At 40.1% G+C, this 17,272-nt stretch overlaps 1 protein-coding gene across 3 annotated transcripts in view; it reads left to right on the top strand.

The window, feature by feature from the left end:
• LOC139934365 (CCR4-NOT transcription complex subunit 1-like) overlaps positions 1–16,936 on the top strand; it is a 55,372-nt gene extending 38,436 nt beyond the window's left edge. For all 3 annotated transcript variants that reach the window (XM_071928558.1, XM_071928557.1, XM_071928560.1), the window contains 13 exons: positions 406–554; positions 1,269–1,377; positions 2,198–2,364; positions 3,318–3,552; positions 4,075–4,311; positions 4,946–5,109; positions 7,125–7,242; positions 7,775–7,879; positions 9,032–9,289; positions 10,312–10,561; positions 11,752–11,884; positions 12,229–12,363; positions 13,007–16,936. In XM_071928558.1, the coding sequence (XP_071784659.1) occupies positions 406–554; positions 1,269–1,377; positions 2,198–2,364; positions 3,318–3,552; positions 4,075–4,311; positions 4,946–5,109; positions 7,125–7,242; positions 7,775–7,879; positions 9,032–9,289; positions 10,312–10,561; positions 11,752–11,884; positions 12,229–12,363; positions 13,007–13,094 (2,148 nt within the window). In that variant the 3' untranslated portion in view covers positions 13,095–16,936. The remainder of the gene's footprint in view (positions 1–405; positions 555–1,268; positions 1,378–2,197; positions 2,365–3,317; positions 3,553–4,074; positions 4,312–4,945; positions 5,110–7,124; positions 7,243–7,774; positions 7,880–9,031; positions 9,290–10,311; positions 10,562–11,751; positions 11,885–12,228; positions 12,364–13,006) is intronic.
• Positions 16,937–17,272: the final 336 nt, after the last annotated feature.

Genomic DNA, 17,272 nt, shown 5'->3' with positions numbered 1-17,272 from the left:
ACTAGGTACTTTCCCAATCTCCTTGACATACAATACACAAGGTTCAAACCCATAACCTTTGCCTTTCTTGAATAGAGGTCTAGCGATAAGATCACCGAGATTGACTGGCTCGTTGAATCCAATATTTGAGCAGTGGATACTGCAACCGTTTAAAAAGTTGATGTTATATTTGCATGTGGGATATAGAATATCATTTGTCTTGCACCTGCTGCTAAAATATTTAGTTCGAACTGCCTCTCAGGAAGATGTTGAGTATTAATGCACAGTGCAAATCTCACATCGGTGTATGGGTAAAGCACAACTAATATTCTCTATCCCCGATGCAAATTTAACATCTAAATGCTTGGTTTTGTGAATGTAACTTTTACGTCCTGCGTTTATTTCTTTCACCCTGTCTCCCACCAGGCCGTTGAGGGCATCCTTGAAGGCTACACGCCACAGACCATGGATCCTGAGCTAGCTCTACGCTACAGAGACTGTCACATCTTGGTTCTGAAATCACTACAAGACCAACGGGCTTACGGCCCTCAGTGGACCAACAAACAGGTTACCAGGTCAGTCCAGCACTTTCTGTCTCTCCCCACAAAACCTGAAATAATATTCGGGATTTTCTCCCCATGGACTTCATCGCAAATATTTGGAATGCGTTTTGGCAACCCCAACCAAAACGCAACCGAGTCCACGAGTCGGTTATACCGGTTAGTCTGAACAGCATCGTCACCGCGCTCAACCGTGTCAATCGAACCTGCCAAAAACGCTCAACCAATGTTTCTGGTTGGGATTGCCAAAACGCACTCTTAGTACGAGTGCCTAAGGGGTGGAATGAGGTGCATGCTGGTCTAGCTAGCACTCAAGTTTGATCGCTAGCTAGACCAGCATGCACCTCATTCAACAATTAGCGCAATGGGTATTTTCAAAAAGGTCTATGCACAAGGAAGCGTATCGGACCGATTCACGTGATGAATGGGCTGACGCGATCAAATTTATAAAACCTTAAAATAAAACCTTTCAAAAATTTCTTGATTGAGCTTCGTAACCCAACATAAACACCAAGTAAAACACTTCTGTGGAGCTTTTTACAATTCAGTTTTTTTCCCGGCCAAATTTGAGTCCAGAATGCCTCACAATTTTGAAAAAAACCTTGAGTGGCTACTGCATAAAACGCTCGCATGTCACCAATGTGGCCCTGGTTCGATTCCTGAGAAACGCCATATGATAAGTTTTTCTTTGTTCACCCCCTATTATATTTGTGTTGACTTTATTTGCAGAGTTGTGTGCGAGACACGCGGTGACCACAAGTACAACTTGGACGCTGTGGAGCAGCTGTTCAGGGCTCACCTCATTAATATGCAGACATTTGATATGCAACTTGCACAGGTAAAAGAGTCGATTCTGTCTAGCCTATTTCACTCCACTGCAGAAGGAAAGCCTCTTCACCAATGGAAGCAATGCCCCTTTATTTACTTATTTCATCTCTCCATCTTCTGTTTGGTCGCCGTCTTTTTCTTGTCCGGTTTCTTGGAGTCAAGTCGGTTGTTTTGCATGCCCACCTTTGGTCATACCTCGTTGCGATGTGACCTGCCCAAGACTCAATTAATGACAATAAAAACAAACCCAGTTAGAAGTACATCTACTTTCGATATTATAAAGCATTTTGCGAGAATCATTTTACTTTGAAGTAATAAGGCTATGGAAAAAGATACTTCTTTAATCCCCCAAGTTGTGTTGCAACTTGAAATGGTAACAGTAACTGATTTCTTTTTTTTTCTTCTTCTTTTTTTTAGTGTGGAGGGGTGGATAAACGATACAGTCAAAACATAGAGCCATGTTTTCTATGCAGGGCCAAATTTCATTAAGCTGCTTAAGCACAAAGACATTGGTGCATAAACTCAAATGAGCATTCACAGATGCATTGTAATTCTACTCTAAAGCCTGGTTCATACTTCCTGTGAATGTGATCTGAGTTTTGACATCACAAAAAATCTAATTTGCATCAGTTGAGTTGTGCTCAACTCCTGCAAAACATTTGCTGCGAGAACAACCCTGTGACGTAAAAATTTGATTTCAGCATTCGCAGGAAGTATGAACCGGGCTTCATTTTCACCATTTTCCTAATGAGCAACAACAAAAACTTTGGGGAATTTTCCTTTTAGTTTTCAAACAAGATAACTGAGTGTTTTATTTTTTGGGTTTGCAGTCGATGGAGAATGGGCTGAACTACACCGCAGTAGCCTTTGCCATGAACCTCGTCCGTCGCTACCTGATCGAGGAGAAACAGAGTAACATCCTGAACGAGGCGGACCTCTACAACACGCTGCACATCCTAGCACGCATCGCCAGTCAGACACCCAACCCACCAGATGGGTAAGTATCATGCCATGGTACTGCTTTTTGTAGAATAGTCGGGTGCTGATTAAAAACTGCTTGAAGGCAATGCACACTATTGGTAATTACTCAAAATAATTATTATCATAAAACCTTACTTGGTAACAAGTGGTAACGAGTTATGGGGAGAGGTTGATAGTATAAAACATTGTGAGAAACAGCTCCCTCTGAAGTGATGTAGTTTTCGAGAAAGGGGTAATTTTCCACAAATTTGATTTCGAGACCTCAAGTTTAGAATTTGAGGTCTCGAAATCAAGCATCTGAAAGCACACAATCGTGTGTGACTAAGGTGTTTTTTTTCTTCTTTCATTAATATCTCGCAACTCCGATGACCAATCGAGCTCAAATTTGTTATTTTATGCACATGTTGAGACACACCAAGTGAGAAGACTGTTCTTTGATAATTACCAATAGCGTACAGTGTCTTTAAGCACAAAGAGTATTCAGCACAACAAAATATGGTTTCTTAAATAAGGTTTATCTGCCTGGGGCAGTCAGCGGTCCTACTGGTTTTGTGCATGATCCAATTAAGTCTGTTTGTAAAAGGAATTACATAGAGATAACAGGTGTGAGTTGCTTGACTAAAAAGGATGTGTCATTTTAGCCTCTTTCTTTAATGGTGCTTTCCCACAATGGTTAAAGAAGGGTTGTAACAAAAAAGATGTCTGGGGTTCTTGCTTCATATGTATCTGAAGTAGTTTTGTACATTGTTACCATACATTGAGACAGGATTATTTTGTGTGTCCAACAACAAAAGTTTGCTTTATAATAATTTGTAAAAAAAATTAAAATTGCTATAATTTCATATTTGTTAGAATGTGTGATATCGATGCATTTTGTCAATTCCATAGATCCATGAATTGTGTTATGGAAAAAGAAAAACTGAAATGTTAGAGATCCGTTAATTTGTTCTGTGTCCCCCCCATCCACAGTCTACAACACTTGATCGAGGTCGTCCGTCAGAACCATGACCCCGCCTTCCTGGACAAGGCCCCCGGTGGCCCCACCTCCATGATGCATTCAGGCATCTCACAGGCCAGGGAGTTTGACGACCCACCAGGCCTGCGAGAGAAGACCGAGTACCTGCTGAGGGAGTGGGTCAGCATGTATCACTCACCCGCCAGCGGCAAGGACAGCACCAAGGCTTTCTCTGCATTTGTAAACCAGGTAAGGAGACTGTCCGTGGTTCTCAAGATTTTCTTTCTCAAAGATGCCATTTCTTACGCTAAATTGTGATGTGATCAAGCTAAAATGATTCCTTTGTCGGAAATATAATTTTGGAGAAACAAGCCAAAACAGGCCGATAGGGGTGAATTATCAACAACAATATTTGTTTTATAAATATTAATGTTTGTGTTGGCAACTTCCTTCCTGATTTATAACATAAAAAGGGGTTAAAATTTGCATTGAAAGATAATGTGCAGATGTATGTTCAATAAACAACTCAACTTTAAGCCCATTTTTCTACTTTCACAACAAAAGTTGGTACCAACACGAGGTTTAACAGTATTAAAGCATGCATAGATTACTCATTTCAAATGTATAAAACAAATTTAAAATGACCTAGAATACGACTCATTTAGCTTGATCGCATCACATATTAAACATGCAATTTACCAACGTACGGTTGTTTCCCAGCACCTGATTGGCCCAAACTCTAAACTCTGTCACCCGCTCTTATTCAATCAGATGCACCAGCAGGGAATCCTCAAGACAGATGACCTCATCACCCGATTCTTCCGCATCTGTACGGAGCTGTGCGTGGACCTCTGCTACAGGGCTCTCTCTGAGCAGGCCCACACCCCGACGCTGACCAGGGCAAAGTGTTTCCACACCCTGGACGCCTTCGTGCGGCTGATTGCTCTCCTCGTCAAACACTCTGGAGACGCTAGTAATGCAGTCACCAAGATCAATCTGCTGAACAAGGTAAGCAGAAAGAAATTATACTGCATTGGGATTTTTGCTTCTGACATGAATTTTATATTCTTTAAGGGTTTTGTTACCTTTTGTAGATTACGATTTTTGCCATGACATGAATCCCTACTCGCTGAGATTGAAGCTGCATAGTTTCAGCTTCATTAGTCATCAAGTTTTTGAGAAAAAGGTGAAAGTCACAGAGCGACTTTTTTGGGAGAGTTGTAAATACCAGTACTGGTAAACATGCTGAAAGCTTAATGTCCCATCCAAAGAAAAGGCACTTATTAAAGAAAAGTATCTTGCTCAAGGACACAAGAGCTACAACAGAGACTCAAACCCACAGTCTGCTGATCAGAAACACCAGGGCCAAATTTCATAAAGCTGTAAAGCAGAAAATACTGCTGAGCAAATTTCTTCTACTTTTAAAGAAAAAAGCATGAGTGGCGCCCCAGTTGCAACAATGCAAACTTGATGGAATGTTTGCTTATACCCAGTTTCTGCTAAGCAATTATTGTATGTGCTTAGCAAGTTTGTATGCTTGCAAGCTTTATGAAATGTCACCCGGGGCTTGTGTCTAGTGCTTTGAACCGCTCTCGGCCATGACATGACTTTACCCATACCTGCGTCTGTGTTCCTTTTGTAGGTCCTTGGCATTGTAGCTGGGGTACTCCTTCAGGACCATGAGGTACGCCATACAGAGTTCCAGCAGTTGCCGTACCATCGCATCTTCAATATGCTCCTCCTGGAGCTCAATGCCCCGGAGCAGATACTGGAAGCCATCAACTACCAGATCATGACGGCCTTCTGGTAAGCATTCACCTCATTAATGCTTTTATCGTTACCAATAAAACATCCATGTTTCTAATGTTGGAAGTCAAAGCTTTGCCCTATTACCCTTTATTCCCCATCATGAAGGCCTGGGATTTTTACTCAGTTTAGACCAGGGCCCAATTTCAAAGCGCTGCTTAGCGACCATTTTTTTTTGCTTACTGTGCGATTTCCATTTCATAGCGCTGCTAATCGTAACCCCACGAAAAGGCATGCTAACTTTCCGGTGCTTACTGCACGAAAATAAATGACGTCACAATGCAAACTCATGGTAAACACGCAATATGGCCGCCCAATTTTTCTGCTAACCTGTGAAATACGCTTGCACCGTAGCAAATTGTTCTGCTACAGTAAGCACGCAAATTTACTTACCGTTAAGCAGCGCTAAGAAATTGGGCCCTGGGCCTAATTTCAAGGCTCTGCTTTCCCTGCCAAATTCTGCACTTGTGATCAACAAAGAATGCCTAGTCAAGTGTAGGCCTGGGCGAATTATTTGAATATCCGGTTAATGGCGAATAGGTTTTCCTATCCGTAACCGCGAATGCCTTTTATTTCTTAACCGGATATCCGCATAGGGCGCGAATACCTATTTATACATGTTATAAACCAGATAGTTCTGTACAACCAAGTAACCGGATATTCTTTTAATATCCGAATATCCGCGAACGTCGGGCGACAACTGATAGGAATGTTTTGTCTGAATCCTTATGAAACTTCTATTAAGACAGCATAAAACAGCATAAATTAAGTATTTAATTATGCTCACCTCCGTGAAGAGTTAAAACAATGACATTTCTGACATAATTTGTTCAAAGATTATGAAAGTTTTCCTTCACGTAGAGTCAATCACGATCAAAAGAAAAAGCAAATCGCCATCTTTAAATTAGATCCGGTTATTTTTATGAATGAACCGAGTGACACTGTCTAAAACTAATATCAATCCGCCTATACGATCTCATTCACAAACAAACAGCGCCCTCTAGCGGCAAAAAAATATATATTAATAGCACCCTCTAGCGGCGAAAAAAACTATTCGAATATCCGGTTAATTTCGGATAGTTGGCCAGCGGTATCCGAATATCAAAATTTCGCTATTCGCCCAGCACTAGTCAAGTGGACTACCTGCACGCAGTCTTTTGCACGCACAGTTGTTGGGATTTGCTATTGTTGTTCTGTTATTCCCTTTTCTAAAGAATCACATTGTGGGGGACCCAGTTTAACAACGAAGAATTTTGTGGGGACCTTTGTTCCATTTGGAAAAAGTCCCCATAACTCTGTGTATGCCTACCCACGCGCACAAGCAGATATTCCCTGCTAACTGGATGTGAATCTTGAAGAAGAAGAAAGTTTCAAACCAAATAAGTTTAATAATGTTTTCAGCAACCCTTTCCATTACTCTTGTCAACAAGTTTTGAAGTCAAACTTTGTAAAAGCATGTGCTGATTAAACCTGAGTATTTTCAAAGGCTACAATGTAGACCGTTTGCTAGAAATTCATTTTGAAATTCCGGCTGTGGGTCCAGGTCTAAGTTCAATTTGATGCTGGAAACATCCTGCAAAATGTACACTCTGCAAAATCATGATAGTGCAGGGGTCGAAATTAAGTGTATTTTCATGGTAGTCAGCAGGGCTAGTAACCCAGAATTCATAGTAGCCCTGATGAGATTTTGATAGCCCGAAAGACACATTATGTCTTGCGTCACAGACATAAACTTTACAATAGCACAGTTCTTTATTGTTTGTGGTGAGATTTTTGCATTGTTTTTCCACTATCCCGTCGGGCTATCAAACTGGAAAAATCAGTAGTCCGGCTGTAAATCTGGTAGTCCCAGTCTAGCTGTCTAGTGGCAATTTCGACCCCTGTAGTGCCCGAGCCCGGGAGCTGGAGCATAAGCAGAGGTGTGCTAAAGGCTCTGATTTATGCTCTCCGAAAGTTCTTCAACATTTGAATTAATTTTTATCTTTCCCTCTTGTGTTTTTATTTTTTTACTTCAGCAATGCCTTACATGTGTTGAGGCCTTCCAAAGCCCCAGGGTTCGTATACTCCTGGCTAGAGCTGATCTCTCATCGGATCTTTATCGCAAGGATGCTGGCCATGTTACCACAACAGAAGGTAAGACAGCGATGGGAAGTTTCAAACTTTGGAGTTGAACATAGATCGTGCTGTTTGTAGAGCAACGCCCTGTTAAACTGGAGGTCGTTTGTTCAAATCATGCTTTATTAAATTGTTGTTTGTCAGGGATAAGCATTTAAGACAGTTATTTATTTGGTTTCTTTTTTTATTTTCTGTAAAAATGTATAGAAAATATTATTAGACCCAAATCTCTATATTTGATTTTTTTTTTTATAGATATACTGATATAGGTACTTTGTTAACATGGGAAACAGTGACAAATTTCAATTCAGGACGTGACCTTTACTTTGACCTTTAAGTGGAAGTAGGTCAAATCATGCAGTAACACAATTAAACTTATTTATTTATTTACGCTTCTTTTTTTTCTCTTTTCTTAAACTTTATCTCTTGTAACCACTAGAAATGTTGCCACTGCGGTAAACAATTTGAATTCTATCTTTTAAACCATTCAAATATAATTACAATAACATCAATTATTTTGATTACCTTTCTTTGTATCGACCCACTACAGCAAGGATGGCCAATGTATGCCCAGCTCCTGATTGATCTCTTTAAGTTTCTGGCTCCTTTCCTACGTAACGCTGAGCTGCCAAAGTACACAGCATTGCTGTACAAGGTAGGTACACACCGGCCTTGCACTTTAAGCCTTTTTTGTATAGTAGCCATGGCCTTGCACTTTAAGCCTTTTTGTATTGTAGCCATGGCCTTGCGCTTGAGCCTTTTTGTATTGTAGCCCACCGGGCTTGTAAACTGTACCCTCAACTCGCCCCCAGGAAGCTTTAGTAGCCCAGATTTAAGCCCAGTAGTGTCATGAGCCGAATTTCAAGTAAATGTACGTAAAAGTATTACAATTTAAGAAAACACAACAAGTAACAACATAATTGTTAAAACAAAAGGTGAAGCAAGCAATGCTGGTTAGGAAGATTCACAGGGGTTTCCCTTAACCCGCTGGGCGAGCCAACAAAAAATCTCGAGCGCTCCCAGGTTTTTTTCACTAGCCCAAAGTATTTAACACTAAAGTTTAAAACGGGAAGAAAAAACACGGAAGTGAAGCCCTGAAAATTGCGTTTTTGGAGGACTTTATCTCTTAATTTATACCTAAAATTATCACTTTTCCATCAACGACAACTTAATTGACTTTGTGGTTATGGGGTCGGTTGTTTCGACCATGTTTTGAACTCCGTTTGCGACAAAATCTTCATAAATCAACAATCAGTCAACAGCGCACATCGATAATTCATTCATTGAACTTTGCCCCGCAACGCCCTCTGTTGACAAAAGTTGTCCAGGATATTAGAATTCCTCCATGTGCACAGTCTGCAGTCATTATGCACAACGTGCGGCAATTCTTTACTGCGTACATACATGTGTACTGCATTGAATTCTAGTCAAGAAGATCATGAATATGGAATTATTAACAGCCATCAACAGCCAACACAGCGTGCAGAGTGTTGGTCAGAATGGACTTTGGACGGCTGTGTGTGTTGTGTATGTGCGGTGCATACTGCATGGACCAGTGGGCGACCGTGTACTGTGAGGATACTCAGCACCATGTGGTTTCGTGCATCGTGTTTTCAAAGATTGTACGTGTATTCCAAAAAGAACTTCAGCAATTCATAATCGCGGCAGAATTAAACCTAGCAAACTCTAGTATTGTAACATTTACTATTTTAAAAGCTTTAGTTAAAGTTTTCCTTGGGATAATCCTTCTGACATTCTTTCTCTAAGTTATTACTGTTTTTATTGAAAAAATTGTTGTTTACCTCAGGGGTGTTTACGTGTCCTGTTGGTGCTCCTGCACGACTTCCCGGAGTTCTTGTGTGACTACCACTACGGATTCTGCGACGTCATCCCGCCCAACTGCATCCAGATGCGCAATCTGATCCTGAGCGCCTTCCCGCGCAACATGCGTCTGCCGGACCCGTTCACCCCGAACCTGAAAGTGGACATGCTGACGGATATCACCCAGCCGCCGCGCATCATGACGAACTTCTCGGCCATGATTCAACCAGCCACCTTCAAGAAGGTATGAATGAATTTTGACACAAACTTTATTAACTACAGATAAGCATGGCTGTCTACAAAATTTCAACCGAGTTATTTTCATGGGGGGGGGGGGAACAGTCACAAGCAATGTACATCCATCACATGATTGGTTGGCTGGATAATCGATTGTTGCTTGTTCAGATTGTTATGTGGATGTTTGCTATTGCGCGTTTAAAAAAAAAAAAAATTATAGTTTTTTTATGCAAGTCGCCTGACACACAAGGCCTGAAGGCCACTTCAAGGTGTGGGATACAATTATATTTTCCAGAGGCCGTTGCCACCTACTCCTAGGGCTGAAATAGGGTTACCCCTTTCACAGTCCATACGAATGTAGGCTTGGGTATTATCAATTCGAAGCCTGGCCGGTAGAGCAGAAAGCACTACCTCCCCAATTTTATGTTGCAAGTGTCACGACCGGGATCCGAACCCACACCACAGCTGTCACTGCAGCTGTAGTTTACCCATGTACATGTGTGCTTTTTTGGGAGTCAAACTGCCTGTAAAGAAATCATCATCCTCTCTTTATGTCTTTGTTAAAAGCTTAAGAGCTCAGTTCCTTAACTGGTAACCATTAACTGAGGTGTAGTTTTTAAGCTTTGTCGGCTGTGTCTCATACTTTGGTTGTACATGGTTGTACTAAATGTTCGCCATTTTAGGGAACATTAGCATCTCGCATAACCTTATAATACCTAAATGTTATCCTTAAATTGCTGCCTGTTATTGACTCAATGTGTACTTAATTTGTCATACCTAAAACAATACAACTTTTGTATCTTCAAAGTAAATGTGGATTATTGTATTGAGTAACAACATTGAAATAAATGTTACTGAATGAATGAATATGCTGTGTGTAAACGCGCTTCGCTATACACTTGTATTACACAGTCACACTTGGAAACTGTTAGTCACACTATGAAACCAATATTTTTGGGGACGATGACGTCAGGTGAATAGGGTCACTACCAAAATTTAAACCAAAGTCTTTCTCTCTCATCCCCCAAGGATCTTGACTCGTACCTAAAGACTCGTAGTCCGGTTACGTTCCTCTCGGAGCTACGCAGCCACTTACAGGTCTCCCAAGAGCCCGGCCAGCGCTACAACACTGCCCTGATGAACGCGCTGGTGCTGTACGTCGGCTCTCAGGCCATTGCGTACATCCACAGCAAGGGAAGCACGCCCTCGATGAGCACCATAACGCATTCCTCACACATGGACATCTTCCAGAATCTCGTGGTGGATCTGGATACGGAAGGTAACTGAATTGGGAGAAGCAAAGGCCGTATCTGAAACGGCGACTTTGGTCAAAGAATAACACAGGTGGGCGATCTGTAGCCAAAGTCGCTGTTTCAAACACAACCTTACTTCATAACAGCTTCATATTGCAAAAAAAAAACTCCATTGTAGATTTTCCGAGTTACGCCAGAAGAAACTAGACAACCTTTTCACCACTGGGTGTCGGCATTGGACATTTTCGGAACAGAAAAACAGATAAATGTTCACAGATTTACAAATAACCTACAGGGTTTACAGAAGTTAATGGTGAAAGACCTCTCTTAAAATATTATTCTAGGAAATGCTTTACTTTTTGAGAAAACATTAAAACAATTATAAATTCTTGATATCGAGAATTACAGATTTATTTTAAACGCATGTCATGACACGGCGAAACGTGCTGAAACAAGGTTGGGTTTTCCCGTTATTTTCTCCCGACTCCGATGACCCACTGAGCTTAAATTTTCACAGGTTCGTTATACTATATATAAGTTGTGATACATGAAGTGTGGGCCTTTGGACAATACTGCTTACCGAAAGTTTCCAATGGCTTTAAGCTTAAAGAATGAGTAGTTAATCTGTCTGGTGCAGTCGGCAGCCCCACTAGCTAATGCATGATTCAATTAAAGGCAGTGGACACTATTGGTAATTACTCAAAATAATTATTAGCATAAAACCCTTCTTGGTGACAAGTAATGGGGAGAGGTTAATGGTATAAAACATTGTGAGAAATGGCTCCCTCTGAAGTGCCATAGTTTCCGAGAAAGAAGTACTTTTCCACGAATTTGATTTCGAGACATCAGATTTAGAACTTGAGGTCTCGAAATCAACCATCTAAACACACACAACTTCGTGTGACAAGGGTGTTATTTTCTTTCATTATTATCTCGCAACTTTGAAGACCAATTGAGCTCAAATTTTCATAGGTCTGTTATCTTATGCTTATGTTGAGATACAGCAAGTGAGAAGACTGGTCTTTGACAATTACCAATAGTGTCCAGTGTCTTTAAGTCCACTGTTGGGTCACCAACCAATAAAGCAAAGAATCATATGGAAACATATTTTACAATTGCCTGCAAGGAAGGCTGACTTTATTCTATAATTAATTTTGTTAATTTAGAGACACACTTGACCTCATTTGTTGCCTAATTTCTTTTTCCCTATATATAGGTCGGTATCTTTTCCTGAATGCTATTGCCAACCAGCTACGGTACCCTAACAGTCACACACACTACTTCAGCTGCACGCTACTGTATCTCTTCGCTGAGGCAAACACAGAGGCAATGCAGGAACAAATCACAAGGTAAGCAATGTTTTCCCGCAGCGCCATTTTCAATTACTTTTAATACGGCAAACTATTTTACTAATTTCAACATTTAACACCCATTTGTTTTAATTGCCGCACTTTTGCCGAGCGAAAAATAAAATGTGTTTGACACGGCAAACGTGTAATGTTTGACGTAGGCCTTAGCTTTGAAGTAATTTGTGAAGGCTCGGTATTTATATGATTATATTTGTATTCGAAGCTTGGTGGTCGTAACGTGTGTAAAGACATGTGCTCTTAAATATCTAAGGTTGTAGGTTCGAAACCCACCCTAGTTTTATTATTGAAATAATTGTTTACTTAATCTGTTTGTTCATCTTTAGGGTTCTGCTTGAGAGATTGATCGTGAACAGACCGCACCCCTGGGGCCTTCTCATCACCTTCATTGACCTCATCAGAAATCCAAGCTTCAAGTTTTGGAATCATGAGTTTGTCCACTGTGCTCCAGAGATTGAGAAGTGAGTACCTCGTTTTCTTGGCATTTCAATTTCATTTATTCTGGATGTGACGCCGAGGACTCTCAGAAAAGCGAACTTAAACACTGTACTACAGAGATTCTCCTACATACATGATAAAATTGTGTGAAAAGTCGCTTTGATAATGCTTCAATGAAAAACGATAAACAAGTCACCCAGTGTAAAGGCCGAGTCACACTGATGAGAAAACGATCACGATCACGACGCAAAGAGAAAACATTCTATTGGTTGAATGAGCATGTGCGTATTGTGCGTGGAGCAAAACAACCAATAGAATGCGTTCTTACTGCACCAATAGAATGCTCCACGCACAATACAATTCTCACTGCAGTGTGCTAGAAAATAAGGCCTGTATACTTCGTTTTTGAAATGAGAAGGGCACCAAGGCATTTTCTCCTTGGTAAAGGACACCCTATGAGGAAACTAAATTTCTTCTGAGGCATTTCAAGGGCACCAAGGCAGTGACTCGCGGCAAAGAGGCAATCTCTTCTGTTGCCTCTGTGGAGTATCAGGCCTGAACAATGAATCAAGCTAGCGACCGGTCGGTTAGTGAAAGAGTTTAAAGATGCATTTGTTTATTTTTTTTTTTTTATTGATACTATTTTTTTCCATTTTTTTTCCCCAGATTGTTTGAATCTGTTGCCAGAAGCTGCATGCAACAGAAGGGGCAAGCACCGGCGATGAACCGCGAGGCCGGGGAGGCACTGGACTGATCGAAATACCCCCCTCTACAGGCCAGGAGGCGCCTAGGAGGCACTCTGCCTTCTCAGGAGGTACAGGGAGAATCGACCCCATCTGTCTGCTTTCTTGGGAAGGCGTGACTGCACCTTTAGTGACATAGCACAAAGTACTGCCGCTGTGCAGCTGTACAATAGAGGGCTATATCCACACAGTGTAAAGACGTATTTAAAAAGTGGGATTTTTTGGGGTGGTGAAAATTTGAAAAGTGTCTTGATGGATGGTGTAAAATATTAAGAAACCAAGTACGAGAAGATGGATTGATCCAGAGATGGGACATCTGGAAGTGTGATGAACTCTCTTCTGAAAACAATTTGAAAAAGACTTTATTTTTATTTTTGGAGGCTTGCCTTTTTTTTTTTTTGCAGCCTTTGTTTACTTGCAAAGACTTTCTTTTTGTGATGGAGTGGCGGTGTGAAGTTACACCCCAAACTAGTTTGTTTGTTAAGATGATCTTCTTGTCAAGATGAAAACCGGCAAGCCCCAACAAGGGGATATCAACACCTAGCTGGCAACAGCCAATCTCTCTCAAACAAACGTTTATGATTATGAATTGCACAAATCAAGAAATTGTGATTCAGTAACTAGACGACAACACTTTATTCTTCTAGTCATTGTGAAATCAGCGGTTAGCTTTGTAGGATTCAAACCCACAACCTTGTGATTGCAAGTCCTGCTGTCTAACCACGGGACCACTGTGATGACCATGGAATTCATCTGGCCTACCAGTGTTCCTTCGTCGACATCTTCTATTGTTTTACACCGGCTTGAAAACACTATTGGAAAAAGTAACGCACAGTCTTCACAATTCTTCAAACTTGTTCTAATTTCAAAGAGCTGCTTAAGAGCAGAAAGAGTAGCTTAGCACAACCAATGTTTGCTTACTAGAAAAAGGTTACCAGTCAAACTGCCATGTCACAAGTACCCAAGATGTTCAAGTGGTACCCTGCTCATTTCTGCAAAGCAGGACATTGTTAGGCAACATTTTCTGCATAAGCAGCTCTATGAAAATTAACCACATATGCTGTATTTCCCGAGTGTCTTTTTTTTTTTTCAAGACTACTATTAAGGCCAGTTGCCCCTTTAATGCTGCATGCTTGAAGTGATCATAGTTTGCAACAACTTTAAAGCCATTGGACACTTTCAGAACAAAAACAAATTAAAATAAAAGTTCACATATTAAAACAACATCAATTCTCGATATCAAGAATTACGGATTTATTTTAAACACATGTCATGACCCATGAAACGTGCGGAAACAAGGGTGGGTTTTCCCGTTATTTTCTCCCGACTCCAATGACCAATTGAGCCTAAATTTGTACAGGTTTGTTATTTTATATATAAGTTGTGATACACAAAGTGTGGGCCTTGGACAATACTGTTTACCGAAAGTGTCCAATGGCTTTAAAGGGACCCTGCTTGTGTGGCCAATCCATTAGCGACTTTGAAAAATCTCCCAAGACCCCATTTTGTGTTATATGAAACATCTAGCAGGCATATTAAATGTAACATGTGTTTTACCCATACATTCTCAATCATCAAGATGCATGGGTCACACTCACTTGGCTGACCCCAAAGTACCCCTTGATCACTGTTTCAGATGTTCTGTGTTCCGACAGCTCTAACCCAAACAAATTTCACAGTCGCTGTGTTAAAGGAACACGTTGCCTTGGATCGGTCGAGTTGGTTTTTGAAAAGCCTTTGTAACCGTTTTTTATAAAATGCATATTGGTAAAAAACTGTGGTAAAAGTAGAATACAATAATCCACACAAACATGCCTCGAAATTGCGTGGTTTTCCTTTTACCTCGTCGACTAAACACGTCGGCCATTTATGGGGGTCAAAATTTTGACTCCCATAAATGGCCGACCATGTTAGTTCGCACAGTAGAAGGAAAACCACGCAATTTCGAGGCAAACTTGTGTGGATCATTGTATTCTACTTTTAAAACATCTTTCCAACCATATGCATTTTATAAAAAACGGTTACAAACGCTTTTGTTTTGACCAACTCGTCCGATCCAAGGCAACGTGTTCCTTTAATGGTAGCACCTTCAAGGAAACGCTGTGAGATTTGTTTTGCGCATTGAGTCGTCACCAGACAAACCTGTTTTAAAGTTTGTTACCCTGTATGTCAGAGTTGAACGAGTTGAACAGTCCAAAGGTTTTACAAGTGCTTTTGATGAGCTAGCATCATTTGCCTTGTATTGACTTAGTAACAAGTTTGAGGTAAACCTGTCATGACCAAAGGTTTGTTAGTCGACAGAATCTTGAACTTTCCACCAAATTTTACAGAGTCATTTCAACAGACATTGTTGTATGCCAAAAGTCCTTAAGTCAATAATATTTGCATGAAAACCATTCACAATTTTTGCTGGTAGCATGCATTGTGTAGGGAATTCCATGGAGCTGATTGGCACAAAAAGTTGCTAAGCGCATTATAAGTTATTCTCACCATTATGAGGTTACCAGCTAACACACCTTGTCACATGAACAATCAGTGACTGGTCCCCTGCCTATTTTCGCTTAGCAGAGAATTATTAATCAATGTTTCCTGCTTGAGCAGCTTTATGAAACTAGACCCTCCAGGTTGTTTGTTGTGTTCTTTGTATGTTGCAACTCCATGATCTTTGGCCTTGGGTGTGTTTAACGTTACTATTTTCTTTTCTTTGTCACTGGATACCACATAACAGCATTTCCTGGTTCAATTTTCTTCTAATGCATTCTTGCCTTTTTGTATGTTTCAAAAACAGTTGCATATAAAAGGTTCTTTTGATTTGGTATCATTGAGTTTGATTACTAATGTTTTGTTGATTTTATTGAATGCAAATTTTCAAGGAGCGTACAAGATAACGGAGTTGTTCAGTTGAAATGTATACAGGACATGGATCGATATTCGAATTTCAGATAGTGCCACTTTTAATATTCACACGTGTACAGATTTCAAATTTATTGAAGTAGAATTTAAATTTTTCACAACTTCCTTAGAAGGGTTGGAAGAGAGATGGGACTTGTGGGCTCAACACTTTATCCCGTCATGTTTGTTTTTGTGTAATTTGCCGAGGTGTTTATCTGCGAAATGGTGCTACGGTCATTACCTACTTTTACCAAGTGTGTTGCCAGAACTTCTTATAGTACAAAGTGCACAAGTTGACTATCAAGAAGAAAATTTTCTCCAGTTACTTCGGATTGGCCGCCATTTACAGTTTGGACTGTATTTTTAAAACCTGTTTCTCTCCAAGGCTAGCTAAAAGGTGACTGAAACATTTCTCTGACAAAAGTTTTTTTTTCTTTTCTTGTTTTGGTCATTCCGATATAGCTTACAAACCACCAAAAAAAAGGGGTTGTAGTGTCAGAACCGGCAATATATTTATATAGAGGTAATTTTTTGAGGTCTCTAATGACGTAAAACAGTTTAAAACGCATGACGAGTAAAGCCTTTTTGTAAGAACACAGTTGTAAGTTTTTGCACTTTGTGTGTAGTATTTCACAATGAGTAATCACTCATTTCCCGATAGGATTATGGACTTCTAAAATTATTACAGATTTTTGTAATAATATTTTACATCGAAGTTGGCTTGATAATCTGTTTACAGTCGGGTAATATTATTTTTATTATTATTATTAAATGGGCCGGGGAAGAGCTTTTTCTCGGCAGGTAATTTTTGTTTGTTTTGTGGTAATTTTGTTCCGACTTTTTTTTCAGTGTTTAATCTCGGATTTTGATTCCATTTTTTGATAAAACACTTTACATATCCTGTATATTTAAGACCTGTAAAATTGTCTGCCTATTTGACTTATTAAAACAGCTTTAATAATTACAAAGAAATGATGTGGTGATGTTTTCAATTACTGTTTTGTTTGGGTTTGTTTATTGTCTGGTAACAAACAAAAACTTGATAGACTTTAATATTTCTTTTGAAGAGCTTTTTTTATCTACCTCTATGCTGCAACTAAAAGATACTGTCAAGGATTTTGAACAGAACCTCAATAGTTCAAAAATCCAAGCAATATTAATTCGTCATTTGAGAAGTGATCAAAGGTGAACAGTTTTGCCATTGGCTATGCTTTATGATTGAATCGTATGCAGAGAAGTATTTACTTGCTATGACTTGTCAGCAATCATACTTGTGTTTACTCAGTGATGAGCAATC

The sequence above is a fragment of the Asterias amurensis genome, chromosome 3 (genome assembly GCF_032118995.1).
Source record: "Asterias amurensis chromosome 3, ASM3211899v1".
Classification (NCBI taxonomy): domain Eukaryota; kingdom Metazoa; phylum Echinodermata; class Asteroidea; order Forcipulatida; family Asteriidae; genus Asterias; species Asterias amurensis.
The sequence above is the reverse complement of the archived record's forward strand: the minus strand, read 5'-3'. Positions and strand labels throughout refer to the sequence as shown.